This window comes from Polistes canadensis, unplaced genomic scaffold (assembly GCF_001313835.1).
Source record: "Polistes canadensis isolate GaletaPanama2010 unplaced genomic scaffold, ASM131383v1 scaffold_452, whole genome shotgun sequence".
NCBI lineage: Eukaryota > Metazoa > Arthropoda > Insecta > Hymenoptera > Vespidae > Polistes > Polistes canadensis.
In genome coordinates, this window is record NW_014569999.1 from 33,480 (window position 1) to 45,245 (window position 11,766).

Sequence of the window (11,766 nt, forward strand, 5' to 3'; positions counted from 1 at the left end):
AAATCATATATATATTTATATATATATATATTTTTCATGCAGTTGTAAATACATTTCGAATAAATGTTAAAAATGGTTTTTTACCAGATATACTTGCAAAAAATGTATCCTCGAAAGTTAAAAGATACATACCATCGATGATATGATCATACGAGTTATTAAATAACTTACCATATCAATTGTTTATACAACTGCCAAAATGTAGTTGTAAATAATGCTTACTGGTTTATCGAGCATCAGCCTATTCTGTATAAACATTGTCAGTATAATGAATAATTGGTATTCTATTTGACAAGATAAATTCATTTCCTGCATCTACAATATCAACTAAACACTGAATCTTGTTAAATTTGTTTCTGTGACTTTCATGCAATAGAGATATCTAAATTTTATATATATATATACTTGCTTATGTATTTTAAAAATCATTTTTTATATCTAGTTAGGTTCTCTTTAATATAATTCGATTGTGTAGTTTTCTTTCGTAATAATTTAATAATTAAAAGAAAATTTTTAGATGATATAAAATAACGCAAGATATTTTATTATTAAATAATTCAATTGGTTTAAATTACATCAAAAAATAGATTCTTAAAAGTGTAAATAAGTTTAGTGAGAGTATCGTTTATTTTTATTACACACGTATAAATTCATATTAATCGGCCATTTTGTACCAAATAAATTAGACAACCATTATTATATCGTTATATATGTTCATTAATGATGAAGTATATTGTTGAATCAATTAGTACTTATAAAGAAAATAAAATATCTTACGTTCATATTTTGTAAAGGTGATGCTATTTATAAAGTTCTACATATTTTTTTGTTTAGTTACTTTAATTGGAAAACTTAAACGCTTTCTGTAGGACTTTGAAATTCAGAAAGAGCATGTATTGGATTTTGCACCTTTTTCTGTGAACCTTTACGTACTTTTGCTCTCACTTCTTCTGGTCTTTCAGGGCGAACGAGTGGCTTTTTTTCTGGTGCTTTCATTTTCCATACTACTATGGGAGACTGTTAGAGAATGTTACATGTGTTAATAATATAAATGTTAATGTAAAACAAGTTCTAATATTTTCGAGTTAAGACTTACTGTAACAGTAGATTGTCGTGGATATTTCGTTGATGCCACATAGGAAGCCTTGACGGTAAGCACAACTGCATTCATCAAATTTTTAGCAGCTTGGATAAGTGAAGTTGCGCTGTCAAGTCCAGATACGATTAATTCACCACTGATATTTTGTACATCAGCTTTAACTTTACTTGTAATATTCATTTGATGACAATAAAGAGCTATACGATGTAAATATGCTATTAGATCCTTTTTAGTGGAACTTTCAGGGCATTGATCTGCTATTTGTCTTGTTAATTTGTCTAATTTGGTGCCAGCTTCTGATATCTTTTTAGCAGCATTAATAACATCCATTGTCGTTTTCAAAGGACCACGACCACGAGTAAAGTCTGTCATTTCCATCATAATCATGCACATATGTTTAGCAAGAACTATAATGTCGTTTCCAGCATCATCCCATTTAGCAACTTCTTTATCAAACTTGAGTTTTTCGCTCTTAAAATATTCTACTTGTTGTAGAATCTTTTGTTTATCTTCTTCAGGCATTTTACGCATAGCTTCACGTGCTGTGGTTATACCACTAATTTCTGGATATTCATCAACTCCATGTTCACCAGTTTGAGCGCTTGATTTGCTACGAGTTTCCAATGTATAATGTTCGTCTAATTCTACATCTTCTGGATCTAAATCTTCGTCCGCCTAAAATACAGTAAATGTTAAAAAATAATATCTAAAATTCAAATAATGAAAGAAATTAAAGGCTTCTTACTCTATTCATTAATACAGCACGTCTGATTTCACGAACTCCATCATACACTAATCTAGATGCATCTATAAAATCATTCTCATCCACATCTTTTGCAGGATTACTACCTAAAGCATCTACTGCAACTTCAACCCTTTGTGCAAATTTAGGCATTACTTGCTCTCTCAAAACTTTCACTGCTTCTAAGACTCTCTTGGTATAAATACATGGTTCATAGTTGTCCATTTCTGCTTGAACAACATTACAAACTCTAGCGGAACGTCCTCTGATTGCTCCTGCTGTTCTATCTAAAGTATCAGCGTCCCCTTCTTGTAAAGCCAGTACACATTTATTTACATCTTCGAGAATATGGTTTTCAGATACTGCCAAGAAATCATCGATAGTTGTTATATCATCAACAGCTTCTGTAAGTACTCTCACTTGATTTTCCCATGCTAGACGAAATACATCCATATTATCGAGCGCTACTTTTGATCGACTACGAGCAGCCAACACACGAGCAGCATTTATAACTTGTGGACACAAATTTTCTATTTGTGCTGCTGCATATCGTACCATTTTGACACCATCTTCGTTACCTGACATGCTGCATACCAAATTAGCAACCTAAAAGAAATATATGAACGATTACAATTGGAAAATATTACTATTTATAATATCTCATTAATTATAAAATTCAAATGATTACTTCGACTAATTTATTTGCATGTTCAGTAAATACTAATGCATATTCTTCAACTTCTTTGTCTCTACCATTTCTTGCAGCTTCAATAAGGACCAATAAAGGTACGCTTGTTTCTAAGAAACTATCAGAAACATGATCTACAACAGCTTTTCGTAATTGTCTGCGAAGATCACGTGTTTTTCTGCACATATGATCTATTGCTCTTTCTAGGCCTTCCGTTTGTTCTTTAACACCCATCTGTCAGAATATATATTCGTGATAATTAATAAAAATATAAATTTATATATAATAAATCATTTTTCTAAGAAGTATATATATGAATACTATGTGCTATACAGCTTTCGTGAACCTTTTAATAAGACTATGTACAGAATTTAATAGTATACATACAACCATTTTATATTATTTGTTTTTTTTATAAGTCACTTATACATTGAACAATTAAAGTTATTTTTAATTAGAAAGACATAGTTTTTATTAAATATATAAGTTAAGTAACAAATTATTATTAGTATAGTTAGCTATTAATACGTAAAACTGATAATATATGGTAATAAAAAGATCGTAATTACCAATAATATTTGTAACTTTATACAATAAATTAATATAAAATAATGCATTTTTTCAAATAAATAATATGATAATTACTGAAGTAAATAAATATAATATAAAGAATAAATACATTCTTATTTCTTTTCCCTACATATTTAAAAATGTTAATAATTTGAGATTTGTTTATACAGTTAAAAATTATTATTTCTAAAGTTTACGAAAATAGAGGACAAACTACAGTACTTGTGAGCTACGATTCTCTATATACTTAAAATTATTAATTTGTAAATTAATAATTACATATCAGATCATACGTAACGGATAGCCCACTATGACTAAGAAGTTATTTATTTTTAATATATAAAATTCTGCAAAAAAAAAAAAAAGAAAAAAATATGTATAATAACGCGGTTATTAAAATATTATTTAGTGCTTGTTAGACAAACAAAATGCACAAATAATGCATGATGCTAGTATTGTATAAAAACAAGTATAAAAGTATCAAAAACCAATGTAATAGTGTATATTACAGGTGATATGCAACAAAAGTGCAAGATATTCGTAACTATGTTTTTGTATATTTACCCGTTTCCCACCCCGTGCGAGCTGTAACTGCCACCACCAATAGAAATAAATCAATAAAATGAATGTAATATGAATTATATAAATAAATGCAATAAAGAAGTATAAAATTGACAATTTCATTAACATAACATATAAAACTGTAGAAATATCATAAAAAACATAATAATAATAATAATAATAATAATAACTTTTATAAAGAGGAATGTATAAACAAAATAATTTACTTACGTTATTCATATATTCGCTTAGTAAATCTTGAAGTGCTTGCCTAACTGCATTACATTCGGCAACAATACGTTCCCTACGTTCATCTCGAGTACATGAAGAATCAGCCATTAGTGCTGCACCACTAATGATACTTTCTAATCTTTCTTCAAGACTCGGTCTTGTGCGAACTTCATTATAGGCAAGTGGAGACATAACCATTCTTTCATCAAAATCATCTAATGCAGCTGCCAATTCTCCTGGTCCATCATAAGGATGTTGACTATCAGTTGGAGTCTTTCCTTGTGCAACATCATTAATAGTATTCACAGCTTCGCAAACTTGTTTTAATACATAATCACGATTGGCTTTAGCTGCAGCTAATTCTGGATGTCGTACATAAACCTTGGAAGCAGTTAAAAGCATGGTAGAATGTTTTTTTAGAACAGCCCTAGCCGCTGCTAAATCATCTCTCAATTGTGGATCTTTAAGTTCTTGCTGACGTTTAGCTGCTTGATTCATAAGTTCCGATGCATTTCTTCCAAATTGTCTAATATTTTCCAATAATTCACCTTGCGATGAAGCATTTTTTAATTTTTTTAAATCATCTTCAACTACGTGCAATGACTTTAATAAAAGATGTACATCCACCATGTCTGCTAGGATTAATAAACGTGTAACCGCGGATAAAAGGTTTCTAGCTGCACGAACCATATTACCACGTTTGAGAGAGGAACAAGGATCCTCTGAAAATTCTCTATAAAATAATTATTAAATGTGTGATAAATATTTTTTGTTAATATAACAAAAAAAACAAATAAATAAAATACTTAATCATACCTAGCAGCAATACTCATCGCAGCACCAGTTTTCCTAACTTCTTCTACTGCGCTTAACATTTCTGCAGTAATATCTGGATTTTCATAGGCAATTTGTTCTCCCTTTTCGATAAAATTAGCAGTTGCTTTTTCCACTGTTCCAACCAAAGCGCTAGCTCTTTTAGATTTTCCTTTCTTTTTCTTACTGGGTCCCTTTGTGTTAACTAACGTAGTTACTTGCAACACTAATGGTTCCAAAGTTTTTTCTACAGACATAGTGCGTATTTCCAAATTTTTGGGATCCCATTTTAAAGTAATAGGTCCAAAATGATCAGACATTGTTACGTTTGCAATATTATCCTACAATAAAAAAAAATATAATATTTATATATTTTGGTTTTCAAAAATTTATATTTTCAAATTAAATATTAGTATTTTTTCTTCTCTCTACGAAAAAAAATAAATTGATATTAAAAATTCAATCAGACAACACAGATATCTATAATGTCTGATATTTAAAAAATAATCTAACGTAAAGATAATTTAAGGCTTTTAAACTATAGTCTAATCTATTTCCAACATTTTTACTATTTATATAGTCGTACGTACGAAAAAAATAATTTTAAACTTACTCACAAACCAATTATTATACTAAATATTCGATTTTATTTATTTATAATTTTAATTATAATATTTAATTTAAATAATATATGAAAAAAACATTTTATAGCGTAAGATTACTGATAACATAAAATACATTAGAGATACACTGTATATACATTAGATTACTTTCACTATAAAAAAAAGGAACTAAAGCTGAGCCTTTGTAAAGTTGATCATTAATATGACGAATATATCATGGAAGATATCCTTACCTTCATGAAAAAAGCAGTTATGTACGACTCGGAGAATAGTTAATTAATTAATGTTTTCACTTAAATTATTTCTCACTAAATCAACAACATCAAATATTGGAAGAACGCACAGTACTGATAGATGCATCATTCGTTTGTCATCTAATTTTCGCTTATGACGTCATTACTTCCGGCGGAGTTAAAAAGTTCCCCATAACTGAAGGAGCCGGTCTACGCCCGAAAGGAACGTTTTGATTGGATAGCGAAAATTGCATTGGTTTAGTCACGCGCATGCGTAGTAATAATACTAATGTTGCAATTGTGATTACATCTATAATTAAATAATTCACATATATATAATAAAATTTCATGAAATAAACACGTGTGATATATTATTTATTTATATTCTATTTATAAATATGATCATCGCACGTGATACTAAATTTTATATAATATATATATTATGAAATAATATTCAATAACAGATCAACTTTTATGATTTACAATATCAACTAAATGCATCTAATCAAACGATTAAAACAAGATTTGATATAAAAGATTTGTATGAATTTATTAATTTATTATTTTTATCTTCGTTAAATGTAACTTGTTATTGGTAATACTTATAAAATTTAGACTTGGTTGAATTCGCTTTTAAAATGAGAGCTTTACGATACACTCATGCAATGGAAATGAACGAGTAATATGCGGACGTTGGTACTACTGCTGCTTATTCTGAACGCGTACAAAGTCAAAACATTGAAATAACCTCAAACACATATTAATGAATTATAATATTTAGAAAAAAAATGGGAAAAAATTGAGAATTTACAATATGAACACACTTAATAAGAAACTTTTTATCTTCCAAGTTTTCACATACCTACAATAGAAAAAATAACATATTAATTAAATACGATAGAAACACCTGTAACCAAGTAAAATCAAATAAACTTTATTTCTCATTTAAGTATGACAGATGATGAACTAGAGTCAAATGAAAAAAATATAAAGGTCTTCGTGAGAATATTACCACTTGAAAAACTATGCAAATCATGTGTACAAATTGATACTGAACATAAGGTAGTTAATTAAATTTTTAGTAAATATTTACTTTGCTATCTCTGTTTACTAGTCAATTTTTCAATATATTCAATTATAATTAGAAAATATGCATAAGATGTTTACAAGATTTGCATACAAGGAGATCCGCTATTAAGAATCATATTTATTGGTGCTTTCAAACAGATGGAATTTTTTATAACGCATCTCAAGAAGAAGTTTATAAAGCGACAACAAAAAATCTTATAGAGAAGTACTAAGTACATGCTTAAAATGCAATAGTAAATTAATCAACATTTAAAGTAATATAATTTAAGGGTTTTAGATGGTGTAAACTGTATAATATATAGTTATGGTCAAATTGGCTCAGGAAAAAGTTTTACAATTGGCGGTTTAAGAAATAACTGGGAAGTACGATTCTTATAAATTGATATGTTAATATTAAACGTCATATTGAATATGAACAATAAATGTAGTAGTAAAATTCATTTTCTCAGCACAGAGGATTGGTTATGCGGCTTCTGTCTGATATGTTTACAGAAAAAGCAAAGCGAAGGAAAGTTAATAAAATACAGTATCGTTTAAGTTTTGTTGAATTACGGGGTAAAGAGGTAAAAGATCTTTTACTAGCTAAAACAGAAAACAGAATTAAAGTAAATGATACTGATGCATTTAAGGTACTTAAATTAAACATTTGTTTTAATCCTTTAACATTTTGGTTTTTCTTTCAATATTAATTTTATTATTGTTCACTATTAAACACACACACACAGTATGTATGTTAATAGTATAAATATTTAATTTTAACTAGTTAACTCTTAAAAAAATACATTATTGTAGAATGTAACAATAATAAATGTGAACAATCAAGAGACAGCATTGAAGAAACTTTTTGAAGGAGAGACTAGAAGATCTATAGTTACGGGTTCTTTCTATCCAGCTTCCCATTTAGGAACTGCAGTAATAACTCTTCATGTTTCGAATACAAGTTTAATTACCTCGTGGGCCGTTGTGGCAACAGCCAAAGTAGATCAAAACAATTCTTTTTTGTATTCCTGGGTTTCATAATTTTTCGTGGATTTTAACAATTTTTAAATAGATCAATTTTACGTTATGATAGATACATATTGTAGAAATGGCAGGAACAGGAACTGTAGGAAAACGAAATTGTATGAAATTGCCAGCAGACGTAGGTGCGGCGAATTTAGGTCAAACTCAAGTTGAAACATTTTTCTTATATTTGAGAGGCTTTGAAATATCTACTAAGTGTATACTACGTTCTAATAATCTTTTCAAGTTTTTGGGTCAAGCTCTTTCCGTAACGTCGATGCTTCGGTAATAACGACATTGTTCTTTATTGATTGTTATCAAAGAATGTTTTTAATTTTCTTAAAAAATATTTAAGTTTTTTATAATTCATAATGTTCCATTTGTAATTATTATTTTTGTAGATTTATCGCGCACGTATGCATTACAAAAGAAGATTTAGATTCAACATTGTCCACTTTGCGATTTGCTTCTACAGTTTCAAAATTACGTCCGGTTAAAATGAAATATAATGTTAGACCACACACTGAAACAATCATATCGGAACTCAAAAAAGAGATTGAAATGTTGAAACGAGAATTAGAATTAAATGAAATATTTTTAAATCAGGAAACAACAATAAATATATCGAAGTTAAGATACGAACAAATGCATCGTGACGTAATGCACTTTTTAAATGGTACATTATCTGATCTTACGTTATACAGCGTTTCGCAGATGGAAATTTTATTAACAATTATTAAAAATTTATATCATAAGTTGGTATATGTTATTTTCGTTTATTAAAATTATATTACGTTATATTGTTTTAATTTAATATTTTTATTTTATAATACAGATTGACTTTGAAACAGGCCGAGGTTGATACGTTAATTGAAACTTACGAAAACGCTTTGAAAAATATAAATCAAATAACTTTTTCAATGAATTTATCGAAATCTAACGATAAGGTATTTCGTGAATAGAATTTTATGGACACTAGATTTCTTCAATTGTAATTTATATACAAATAAATGATATAATTCGTTAATAGACCATTTTACCACCCAAAAATAATTCGATTGAAAATGAAACTCCAAATGTTAGATCGACTATTTCACAAACAAGTAAAGATATCATTCAAAATTCGAAAACGGAGCAAGTGGGTGTATTACAAAAAACAGGTGAACATATCAAATGAAAAACAGTATAAAATATCTATTTTACAATATCTTTTAAGTTGAAATTGGATTGATAATGATATAAATTCTTTGATAGGTATCACGTTAGGAAATTCTAACAAAGAAACATTTGAAAAATTTATAAAAGTACATAAACATGAACAAAATTCGCTAAACTTCGACGCAACGGAAGTACGTGGTTTAATAATTATATATATATATATTTTATATTATTTTATATTATATAATAATATTATATTAATAAAACGACGAATCTTCTAATGTTATTTAAAGGTTCATGAACAATTTAAAGATAATAATAAACTTTTGGTTTGTGGTGATGAAGGAGAGAAAGCTGTGGAAGATTTGAAAGTTAAATTCTATCAGTTACAAAATATGTTGACACGTAGCATCGAGGTAAAAATGTGAACAATTCTTTAATACTAATTAACACCTTTAAGATTAGAATTTTTTAAATAGTCCAATTGCTTTTTTATTTAGACCAAACATCAACCGAAAATGTCGACGATCCCGCGGAAAATTTTCTGTAATTGAACAGCGTTCAATAATACTAAGTAATGTAATAAGATAATTTAACGGATAATAGATGAGACGAATAATATAATGTAAGTTTATAACAATCTAGATAAAATGGAGATTAGTAAGATCATCATAAAACTTGGAATAAAAAGATTACTCAAATGTATATCTAAATAACGAATAAATTAATCATACTTTAAGAATATGAAATAATACACATTCCTATTTTTATACAGCATTGTTTATCTACTAAAATATAAATTATTCTTTATTATTTCAATCTCCTTGAAAATGAAGATTATTTCTTTGCTGGGGGGAGACTCTCAAAAGGAAATTCACTTTAGTGTCATAATAAATTCTTTTCCATTTAAAGTTCCAACGGAGTTCCGTCAACGCGTCGAAATCTAGATCAGCACCCTACCTGTCCAATGCAGAAGGTTCAGAGTATTGATTACTCTCTAGGAGGAAGCTACGTTGGGGAGGTGAATGGTGAAGTACGTATTGGAGAAGAGAGAAACGCAAAGAGGTTTTGGTAATTTCCTTTTTCTCTTTCCTAATATTTCAAAAATATGAACAATCGTCAATTGAAGTTAAAATAAGCAAGGAAGAAAGAATGAAACTAAAGTTCATTCTTCTTTACTTTTTATTAATTCAAAATCACAGAAACACTAGTGTAATATACGGAATGTCTTATTTATTATATTGACATTCCATATATCTTCGTTGTTTTGGTGTATAGCAACAATTTGAATTTAAAAAACAAATATTTTCCTTTTATTGTAATTCGTCATTTGAATCATGTAATTTTATATTTCAATATTATTGTCAGTTTTCGAATAATTAACGAAAGTATATAGAATACTCTTATACCATGCTTTGATTATTAGTATCAGTTTTCAATAATTAAAAATTGTATGCAATTTTTGTTGACATTTTCTATCAATTATCCTGTATAAAAAGAAGGGTTTATATCGAAATTAAAGATAATAATTGAACTAAGAGGGTTGTCGTGGATGGTTCTGGATGAAGAGAAAGTAAGAAAACTTGAAAAAAAGAAGGAAGAGATTGTGGAGGAAAGAAGGAACAACAGGAGGGAGAAGAGGAGGAAGTTTAGGAGGGAGAAGAGAATATAAACTGTGAGGTTGGTGAATCTATACACCAAGCTGATAGGACCGTACCCGAGAGAAGAGTAATGGTGTTGGTATATAAGGCACGAGCAGCCAACGTCTGCTTCTGACAGCCCATTACCACTGTACAAACGCGAGTGCGGTGCTTTGGTAGGATTGCGATGGCGCTTGTGCCTCGATCCTCTCTCGCGTTTGTTCCCTCTCTTTCTCTAGAAAAAAAGAGAGAGAAAACTTGCACTCTTTTTACTCGATCATGGTATTTCGTTGTAAAGGAAGATATCAAAGTAAAGTTACTACATTATCTTTTGTTTATTAACTTGTGAATAAGGCCAAGCATTACAAGGAAGTTAAAGAGGGAGAGAGAGAGAGAGAGAGAAATAGATAGAGAGAGAAAGAGAAGGATCTTCGAAAGATATCTTTGTATTATTTTGAATAAGTAACATATATAAAATCTGAGAATATTTCAATTAAAATATTCACTATCTTTTTATATATTATCTTAAAAAACAGATTTTTAAACGAATAATTTCTTTTTTTATTTTAAGCAAACGAGAACATTTGTTTATATTTACAAATAAATTATGCATTTATGTTAAAAAATAAGACATTTTATCGAGAAATGGATTTAAAAGACATTTATACGTTCTCAGGACACAAATAGTTATGCAAGTAGTACGGAGTCCATGCGAAATGACTTGACGGTGTATTCTTGGTCGCCTTGCTGGTGGCAAAGACTTTAGCTTGGAGCCACGCCTGGTATCCCCCATGGAAGCTGTTTCGTAAGCCACGCCTACAATGTGAACCTCTCTCCGACTCTTCTCTCTCCGTTTCTGCTGCCGCCCACTAACCCGGAGGCAGTAACGAAAGAGGGAGAGGGAGAGGGAGAAGGAAAAAGAGAGAATGAGAGAAAATGGGAGAGAGAGAGAGAGAGAGAGAGAGAAAGCCTAAGGGCTAATAATTCATGTCACGAGCACACCCCACCATAAAGAGTCAACTACAGGCACCTCGAGCGTATTCCATATCAGCGACCACTCTGCCGCATAACGTTATTCAGTTGCAGTTACTGTTAATTACCGATCACCTTTTATAATTTATTGCTACACCTCGAACCAAGCTCGCTGCAATGACGCCGGAAACGTTGGAAAATTCCCAGTTACCGTTATCGAACGACTGATCACCGACAATTATGTAACACCAAAAGGATTGATTCGACTTTGTATTGTATTAACACACAGAATACTCTAGCCGTTCTTATTGAATCGTTCGATGCTATTTATATAACGTTTCTTCT

At 29.5% G+C, this 11,766-nt stretch overlaps 2 protein-coding genes across 4 annotated transcripts; one reads left to right on the forward strand and one right to left on the reverse strand.

The window, feature by feature from the left end:
- Positions 1-532: 532 nt before the first annotated feature.
- LOC106792512 (catenin alpha) lies at positions 533-5,737 on the reverse strand. Of its 2 annotated transcripts, XM_014758960.1 has the most exons (8): positions 5,561-5,737; positions 4,708-5,045; positions 3,892-4,624; positions 3,664-3,690; positions 2,530-2,763; positions 1,845-2,447; positions 1,097-1,774; positions 533-1,017 (listed from the first exon to the last, which is right to left on the reverse strand). In XM_014758960.1, the coding sequence occupies exons 1-8, from the start codon at positions 5,564-5,566 to the stop codon at positions 853-855; spliced, it is 2,784 nt and encodes a 927-aa protein (XP_014614446.1). In that variant the 5' UTR covers positions 5,567-5,737; the 3' UTR covers positions 533-852. The 2 variants fall into 2 exon arrangements, with proteins under 2 accessions (XP_014614446.1, XP_014614447.1); XM_014758961.1 differs by lacking the exon at positions 3,664-3,690 and having other exon boundaries at positions 534-1,017; positions 5,561-5,735.
- Positions 5,738-6,266: 529 nt separating this feature from the next.
- LOC106792513 (kinesin-like protein KIF9) lies at positions 6,267-9,511 on the forward strand. Of its 2 annotated transcripts, XM_014758962.1 has the most exons (12): positions 6,267-6,622; positions 6,706-6,854; positions 6,919-7,012; positions 7,099-7,278; positions 7,442-7,627; positions 7,722-7,936; positions 8,053-8,406; positions 8,487-8,598; positions 8,682-8,811; positions 8,906-9,000; positions 9,103-9,225; positions 9,310-9,511. In XM_014758962.1, exons 1-12 carry the CDS (start codon positions 6,512-6,514, stop codon positions 9,361-9,363), a joined length of 1,803 nt encoding a protein of 600 aa, XP_014614448.1. In that variant the 5' UTR covers positions 6,267-6,511; the 3' UTR covers positions 9,364-9,511. The 2 variants fall into 2 exon arrangements, with proteins under 2 accessions (XP_014614448.1, XP_014614450.1); XM_014758964.1 differs by having other exon boundaries at positions 6,534-6,622; positions 6,788-6,854; positions 6,919-7,278.
- The last annotated feature ends 2,255 nt before the right edge of the window (positions 9,512-11,766 follow it).